Here is an 8,850-nt window from a genome sequence, read left to right on the forward strand (position 1 = left end):
TAACATGTTGAGTAAATGCTGGAGGAGATCCACTTATGTAAGCCGCACAATCAGCCCCTTGCTTAAAATGCTCCTTAAAATGTTTCTTGGGTATTTCATGAATTTAAATTTTTTTTTTTTGTAATAAAGAGTATAGTATCCTTCAGGTCAAAGGGCTATGACTTATGAATCCTTGTGACCCCTGGCATGGCTGGGAATACTGCACAGGTAAGCTCTCACTAGTAGATGTATAATTATATTAAGATGAGTAGGACAAAACAACACCAAACCACAGCTGGAGAAAACCTACAATTATTATTATTATTATTATTATTATTATTTGTATTTTTCTGAAGCTGGAAACGGGGAGAGACAGTCAGACAGACTCCCGCATGCGCCCAACCGGGATCCACCCGGCACGCCCACCAGGGAGCGACGCTCTTCCCACCAGGGGGCGATGCTCTGCCCCTCCAGGGCGTCGCTCTGTTGTGACCAGAGCCACTCTAGCGCCTGGGGCAGAGGCCAAGGAGCCATCCCCAGCGCCCGGGCCATCTTTGCTCCAATGGAGCCTCGCTGCGGGAGGGGAAGAAAGAGACAGAGAGGAAGGAGAGGGGGAGGGGTGGAGAAGCAGATGGGCGCTTCTCCTGTGTGCCCTGGCCGGGAATCGAACCCGGGACTTCTGCACGCCAGGCCGACGCTCTACCACTGAGCCAACTGGCCAGGGCAAAACCTATAATTATTAATAAAACCCCTCACAATTCCTAAACCACTTCTTCTTTGGTGCAACTTCTAAGAACATCCCAATTCCTCTCATCTCATAATGAGTGGTGGTGAAAAGCTAGGAAGGAGACAAGTGGGGGCCTAGTTATGCTAAATGATTAAGTCAGATTGAGAAAGACAAATTCTATATGATCTCACTTATATGTGGCTTAAAAAGCTAAACTCATAGAAACAGAGAATAGTGGAAATAGGGAAATATTGGTCAAAGAGTACAAACTTTTGGGGATCTAATGTTTAATGCTTAATAGTCCTGTATTATATACTTGAAAGTTGCTGAGAGAGAACTTTAATGTTCTCACCACATAAAAGATACGGCAATAATATGACATGATGCAGGTGTTAGGTAACTACACTCTGGTGGTAATCATTTTACAATATGTAAGTGTATCAAGTTAACACATTGTACACCTTAAAGTTAAACAATGTTATATGTCAATTAGATCTCAATAAAGCTGGAAAAAAGAAGTGAGGAACTGGGTCATCCAGTTTAGAGGTTTATTGTTTGTTGACTTCCCTTAGGGGAGAGCCCTCTTTGCTGCTCTTCTATTTTGAGTTCAGAGAGAGTGGCATCAGTCAGCACCAGGGGGCAGGAGAGAAAGCCACATGCATGGAAGCGAGCAAACCCAAAAGGACTGCGTGAGTCAATGACATGAGTACCCGGTACCAACACAGTTCTTGGCACCTAATACACAGGAGATACATGTTCATTGAATCTGGAAGTTTTAATGTCTTTTAAAAACAATTGCTTAATTGCAGAAGTCCATGTGAATGTGGAAAAAATTTAAATACAGAGAATCAATTGTTCATTACTGAATCTCACCATAAAAAAATAAGCACTATTAAAATGTTGGTGAAGCATATTCTATTTTCGATGTATGCATACCTTTCCCCCCACAAATGGGGTCACAATACGTTCTTGCTGTTTTATATTTCTCCTTAACTTTAATTGGTAATATGCACTTTTAAAGCTCAACATATGATCATGAGTGGAGGAGAAATCTCTGCCCAGTATTCTAGTTTTGGCTCTGACCTAACTAGTCCCTGGCAAGCAGCGCAGTTTCTCTGAGTTTTAGATTCCTCATCTGTGAAATAAGACTTTGAAGTCAAGGCATCTTCCACCTCTATCATTCTAATTGTTGATGGTTAATTAAAAGGAATGAAAACAGTATGGTACAGTGGTGTGGCTCTGGCATCAGCTAGATTTTAATTCCAGTCATGCCTGTGAGGTGATGGGCAGATGCTGACCTTTAAGTGACTCTGTTACCTTATGTCTAAAGTGGGGCTAATATAAGCACACACCACTTAGGGTTGTTGTGAGAATTAAATAGTTAAGATGTAAAACACTTAGAACAGTTTTGGCACACAGTCAAGTCTCACAAGCATTTATCAGTTGCTATTATCAGTTTCTTAGCTCAGGTTCTGGTCTCCTGTGGTAACAGAGTAAAAACTGACACTGATACACGTTAGTTCTGACCAGAACTAAGGTGGGTTGAATGCCTGTCCTGGGCACTGTGCTGAGTTTTCTCATCTGAACAATCTTATTTAACAACTTTACTATTTCCACTTGCACAGGCAAGGAAATTGAGGCTAGAACTTGCCTAGATTCAGGTAGCTGGTAAGTGTCAAATCCAAAGATGACATCCTTTCAGCTAGTTTTGGTTGGGCAAAGGGGCTAATGAATTTGCTACAGCTGACTGTTTCATTTCACAACTCAAGCCCAAGCATTAAGTATCTTCCTCAGTGATATTCAGCATGAATTCCCTTTTCTAATCATTCCACTTTAACAATTCTACTGTTTGACAGTTATTTAAAAGACACAAAGGATTTTTTACTTTTTAATTGACTCCTGGGTATCTAAGTTAATAGAGGACATGGGTTTTATAAAAATAATTCATACTCGACTTAGAAATTTAATCTTATGGTTGTAACTGATGGTCTAAAAACTCCCCAAACTAAACAAAATAAAGAAACCTCAGTGAAACTGACTCGCAGAGTCATGAAACTTACAGTGTGACGTTTTAACATTTTGGTTTCCATACCACTGCCAAAAGACATCAGAACTGATTTAAGGGATTTGGATTGACCACTGGCTCTGTGGCTGACTGGCCATGTGAGGGAAAAGGCCATTTCATTCCTGGCTTTAGTTTTCCGGGGAGAAAAACTGAATAGATGAAATACCAAGTGCCTTTTAATTCAATGCCACCTCATTTTTTGTGGGGCTGGCAGGCTTTAGTAACAACGCTTGTTAGAGAAGGTTGCATTCCTGGTAGCCTTTTCTCTGCTTGTCTGGTCCGTTTGTTGATTCACCCTCACCAAAAAAAATGTATGCAGCCAACTCCTTGCTAAGACGCGCGGATGCACCTAGCAAGGCACAAGATAAACCTTTCAAATCATATACACACTGGGGAAGAGCCACAGCTGTCTATGCTCAGATTTAACTGGGCGCAAGACTCTCAAGGCATTTCCTTCAGCCGTGGCGCTGAGCAGGCCCCGGGTCTGGGCGCAGTCTGCGGCTTTCTCCCCCGGCCAGCGCCCTACGCGAGGCGCGGTGCAGCCGCCTCGCCCGCGCCCCGAGCCCAATCGGCGCGCCCGGAGGGGCAGGCTCTGCGCACACCCTCGCCCCGCCTGCACCCTGCGAGCCCAGCACCACGGCGGTCACGTACTCGGGAGAGGGCTCGCGCCCGAGCCGGGCGCTGGTTGGCCGAGGGACCGGGCCACGTGGTCAGGAGCAGATAAGGGGCCTCTCGGCGCCGCACCCGCAATCCGCCCAGCCGGGACAGCTGGGAGCGGGCTGCGAACTCGTACCGGCGGCTGGTGCCAGCTCTCGCGGTGCGCCGCCGCCTCTCGGCCTAATGAGCTGCGCCAGGTAGGTTCACTGCAGGCTGCGCGGGAGCGGAGGGCTGGCGCCGCTGCGGGAGGCTGGGCTGCGTTCCTCGCTGGCGCTTGCACACGCAGACCCCGCGGGAGGGCCGGTTGCCTGGCTGCTGAGTCGAGTCTAGCATCCGGAGGCCTTGGAGGTGTGGGAATTTGCTCCGTGCTTCTTAGGCGGAGCTGATTTTAGTTAGCCGCATCTTAATCCAGAAACTGTCTAAAGGGGAGTCAGCTTTAGTTCCGATTCCCTCAAGGATTCCTACTGTTATCTTGGGGTCCTGCACAGACGCTCCATGACGTCTTAACTTAAAAGAACGGCATCTGACGTTGCAGGTTGGGTGGTCTAGCGCAGGGAGAAAACTGCAGGACGGTGTTTGCATCATTTGTCCCCCACTCTTCTTGTCACAGTATGCCACATTAAACTCAGTGGCGAGTTTGAGCAAATGATTTTTGAATTTTTGGCCAGTATTTAAAATTCCAGGGAAATCGCTAAATTCTAAAACTGTCTTTCTATAAATGCAAAAAGTAAAAAATACAAAACAAACCCACAAAACAAAACAACAAACCTCCCCACAAAACTACTTTAAATGGCTTCCTCAGACATAATTTAGCAGACTTCTCTAAAATCCCTGCCTGTCAACTATTATTAGACTCACAAATATAGCTTTAACATTCATTTGTTTGTTCTAAGTTTGTAGGCCTTCCAGAAAAGTCCCAGGACTAATAAAGGAAATTCTGTGGATGTTCTTACTATCCATTTTGTAATAATGACCATTTGCCTATGTACTTAGAGCCACTGTGAAGAGTTACAAAGATATGTCATGTACAGTAAACACACACCTCTTATCTGTAAGGCTATGAGAAGGAAAGGAAGTCCGTAAACTTGGCAATATATACTGAGGGCTAAGGGCCAGGAAAAAATCCTTCTTGACGGACACTTCTTAATTTAACATTGCTGAGCATAGTCTTGTTTACATTTTTAAATAGCTTTATTATCTTTCCAGTTATAAGTATCTATTGCCCAAACGTTAGAAAATGCCAAAAAAGTACAAAGTCAAAAGTATATCACCTACAATCCTATCACCCAAAGATAGTTAACTTACTGGTGTATTTCCTATTAAGTTTTTCATTATTTATGAATTCATATATGAAATATATTAAAATAGGTAATTAGCTCCTTCCACTTAAATGTAGACTTTTCATGGATGTCTTCCTACATGAAACAGATTATGTCAAGTTTTTAGGTGCATGCCTTGTTGGGTTGCCTCTCAGTAGGTTATGAGGAAGAACATGATAATCAGAGTGCAGAGATGATTTCCTGACTCGACTCTTTCCAGCTTTCTAACTCTCAAAACTGTTCCAGGAGAATTTTTATTGCTTTTCAAGAGTGTTACCTTTTCAGAGACATGCAATCAATTCACTAGCAGAACCAGGAAAGCAGTCAGGGAGCACAGAGTCTTACGGTTCCAGAGCCTGTCTGGTCATTAGCATCACCGGAAGTTTTAAGAACATATGTAACTCCTTGTCCACATCTTTTCACATATGTAACTGCCTCAGTGACTCTAAGTCCCAGGAATCTGTATGAAAGAACCAACTCCCTAGTCCGTTGTGACCAGTCAGGTTTGAGAAACACTGGTCCAGAACAGAGCCAGTGGTTTTAGAGCTGTATTAAAGATTACCCCATCCAATCCTTTAATTTCTCAGATGCGGAAACTGAGACCTTCCCCACACACATCTTTTAAGCAATTAACACATGGCCTTGTGGCCAGTCAAGGGTAAGACCAAACATAGAATGCAGATCTGATCATAGCACTGCTTTCTTTTATTATATATGATAACACCTTCCCTGATACTTTGTAGGCAATAATTTAGCCAATACAAAAATACTATGTATATATTTGGGACCAGGGGAAAAGTATTCCGGATCTAGGTGATAACTACCCTTCTCCTAATTCTATTCCAGAATGATCCAGGTTTTAGATCCACGGCCTTTGTCAAGTTCAGTCATGCCAGTGGATGTGGCCATGAGGCTCTGCTTGGCTCATTCGCCACCTCTGAAGAGTTTCCTGGGCCCTTACGATGACTTCCAACGAAGAAATTTTGTCAACAAATTAAAGCCTCTTAAACCATGTCTCAATATAAAACAGGAAGCCAAATCGCAGAATGACTGGGAGAGTTCACACAACCAAGCCAAGAAGCGGGTTGTGTTTGCAGATTCCAAGGGCCTCTCCCTCACCGCCATTCATGTCTTCTCTGACCTCCCAGAAGAGCCAGCATGGGATCTCCAGTTTGATCTCTTGGACCTCAATGATCTGTCCTCTGGCTTAAAACTCCATGAGGAGAAAAACTTGATTTTAGACTTCCCTCAGCCTTCCATTGATTACTTAAGTTTTCGAAGCCACTTCTACAAGAACTCTGTGTGCCTGGAGAATTGCTCTCTTCAAGAGCGAACAGTGACTGGGACTGTGAAGGTTAAAAATGTGAGCTTTGAGAAGAAGGTTCAGATCCGTATTACTTTTGATACTTGGAAAAACTACACCAATGTGGACTGTGTCTACATGAAAAACGTGTATGGTGGCTCAGATAGTGACACCTTCTCGTTTGTCATTGATTTGCCCTCGGGCATTCCAACTGAGGAAAAAATTGAGTTCTGCATTTCTTACCATGCTAATGGGCAGGTCTTCTGGGACAACAATGAGGGTCAGAATTATAGAATTATTCATGCACAATGGAAACCTGATGGCGTTCAGACACAGATGGCATCCCAGAACTGTGCATCTCACCGGGTGGCCCCTAAGACTGAGTTAGAGTCAACAATCTTCGGCAGTCCAAGGCTGGCCAGCGGGCTCTTCCCAGAATGGCAGAGCTGGGGGAGAATGGAGAACCTGGCCTCCTATCGATGAATTAAGCAACTTAGTGGATGGTCTTGACCTGTTCTGTTCCCCATGTAATTCTAGGTCTATAATGCTCAATAGTAGGAAGTCTTAGCTACTTTCCTTCCAGTAGATTTAGGTTTGAGCTTTTGAGACCTGGCTACAAAAAAAGATAGCCACTTGAGAATTTAGTGTTGGGGTCTGTGAGGGTGATGCTGCCCCATTTTGCTGTGGGGGAGCAAGTAACAAGCCTGGAACCTCATTTTTATAAAAGTCATATTTTTCCAATGCCATGTCTCCTTCCCGCTCACTAGTTTTCATGTTGGGCAAGGAAAGGTCGGAGGACAGTTGATGGCGAAGGAAGGCTGTGCTGAGAGTATGAGGAGTGTCTGAAAAATGCTCACACAGGGCTCTGGAGCTCAAGTCAGAGGGAGACTGGGAGGTCTGATACTTACCTGTTGGTGAGAAATGGAAGGTTACTGTGTGTTTTTAAGTTGGTTTTTACCATTCTCTCCTGGGGAGGTAATTTGTAGAGGGGAGAAAAAGATCCATTCTATGTGTTCTCGTGGAGGAAAACCAAACAAACTGCAGGGGTGTTGGGTGGTGTTGTGGAAAGGTGAATTTTAACTTGAGAGTCAAGATTTTAAGTGAAGCCTTTCTGTTCAGACATGATTTTTCAAAAATCATGACTCGGGGACAGTTTAAGTAAATCTAGCTTTGCAGTCATAATGTTATAAGCAACCTTGCTTGCGATCAAGGCATCACGCTTGGGTTCTCAGTATAGAATGCCACTTAACCAAAACACTGTGCCATCACCAACAGCTAACAACTTTAGGGACTCTGTCATGTCAAAGATAGCTCGTTGCAAGTGCCTGGATTAAACCAGAATATTGTAGTTGCTTAACCCAAATATCTGAAGGGTCATCTGATAACTCACAAGTGTTTGGCCTCATAAGGAGGTCTGCTCTCTGTATACTGGCATTCCTCCTGCAATACTGTTGTATCTTTGAGAGTGTTGTCAGTGTGTACAACTCACATCCTTCATATTGAAGGTGACTTATTTTCCACCACACTTTTTTCGATGTGATGTTGGAAGTGAGGACGGACACTGATTCTCAATTCAAGAATCCAGTACCTTGTACATTAAAGTAGCAATCTATTTCTTCCTGTATTTGTCGTGTTGTTTTTAGTCTTTCTACCAGTTTCTTTGAAGTCAATTTTTTTTAAGTGGATATGAATTGTTTTGGATGTATTTTAATATATTTGTTTAGAGGTGTGCATAAATCCATTCTGTAAACTCAAGGACAGTAGTCCCTGAGTGTTTGTTTCTATCATTGTGCATGTCCACTGCCAGGTGTGCAGAGAATGCAGTTAATTTTAACACGTGTGACCTGCCATGCTGAAAAAAAGTGCTATTGGAATAATTCTCCTGTGACAGTATTTGAAGTTTGGTTAGCCCCCACAATTTTTCTACTCTAAATATTTCACTCTCCTATAGCTATCTTTAGTGAACTTCACATTTTAAGAATAAAAGTGTTTGATATAAGATCTAAGTATGTTTTCTTTGTCAAAGCCGTAATTAGTTAAATATGAATCCATGAACCGAGATTCTCCTGTTTTGTTTAAGGACAATTCAGCACTGTTAGTTTGGGTTACCTGAGGGTATTCACATGGTCCCAGTCTTGTTGTGGGTGACTTCCTATTACCTGATCATTGGGGCTGGGTTCCAGGAGCAATGTGACTTGAGCTACTGGGACTATCACTAGCTGTGCTGACTTCCATTCATATACACTCTCTACTGGGTCAGCGTTATTTTCGGGCTACCTAGCTTTAAAATGGGGGAGAAGATGGTGTGGGTGGGGCTAGAATGGATTCTATCTCTTGAGCTCTAGCTCCTTCCTGAAGGGGCAAAGCTTGGAGCTGCCCAGAGAGCATAGTAGGGGCCACTGGGTTCAGCTTGTTAGGAAGAGAGGCAGCCGGTCTATGAACTTAAAATGTAGTTTTGGTTCTTGCCTAACGTTCCAGAAAGAGCTTCTGCATAATGTCTCTTAAATGTAAGGAGAAATAAGTGACCAACCTACTAGAAAAGCCAAATTATGAAGAACAAATTTTCTCATGTCATAACATCCTCTTCATCAGAAGTTGTAAACCAGAGAGGCCTGCAGGCTGTATCTGGCTGCGGAGGTATTTTGTTTGACACAGGGCTTCTTTTAGTTCTTTCTTTGTTTCTTTAAACAGAATTTATTGCCAACGTTAAATAATCATCAGACTACATTTAAAAAAAAAATCTAGATTTTTTTTTTTCTTGAAAAATGGCCAGATCTCTCTTCGTGGTGACATCTACCTA

The 8,850-nt window shown here is 43.2% G+C and overlaps 1 protein-coding gene across 1 annotated transcript; it reads left to right on the forward strand.

Moving 5' to 3' along the window:
- The first annotated feature begins 3,470 nt into the window (after nucleotides 1-3,470).
- PPP1R3C (protein phosphatase 1 regulatory subunit 3C) lies at nucleotides 3,471-8,051 on the forward strand. The gene is made up of 2 exons (XM_066355299.1): nucleotides 3,471-3,625; nucleotides 5,594-8,051. Exons 1-2 carry the CDS (start codon nucleotides 3,612-3,614, stop codon nucleotides 6,531-6,533), a joined length of 954 nt encoding a protein of 317 aa, XP_066211396.1. The 5' UTR covers nucleotides 3,471-3,611; the 3' UTR covers nucleotides 6,534-8,051.
- Nucleotides 8,052-8,850: the final 799 nt, after the last annotated feature.

Source organism: Saccopteryx leptura, chromosome 13 (genome assembly GCF_036850995.1).
Source record: "Saccopteryx leptura isolate mSacLep1 chromosome 13, mSacLep1_pri_phased_curated, whole genome shotgun sequence".
Classification (NCBI taxonomy): domain Eukaryota; kingdom Metazoa; phylum Chordata; class Mammalia; order Chiroptera; family Emballonuridae; genus Saccopteryx; species Saccopteryx leptura.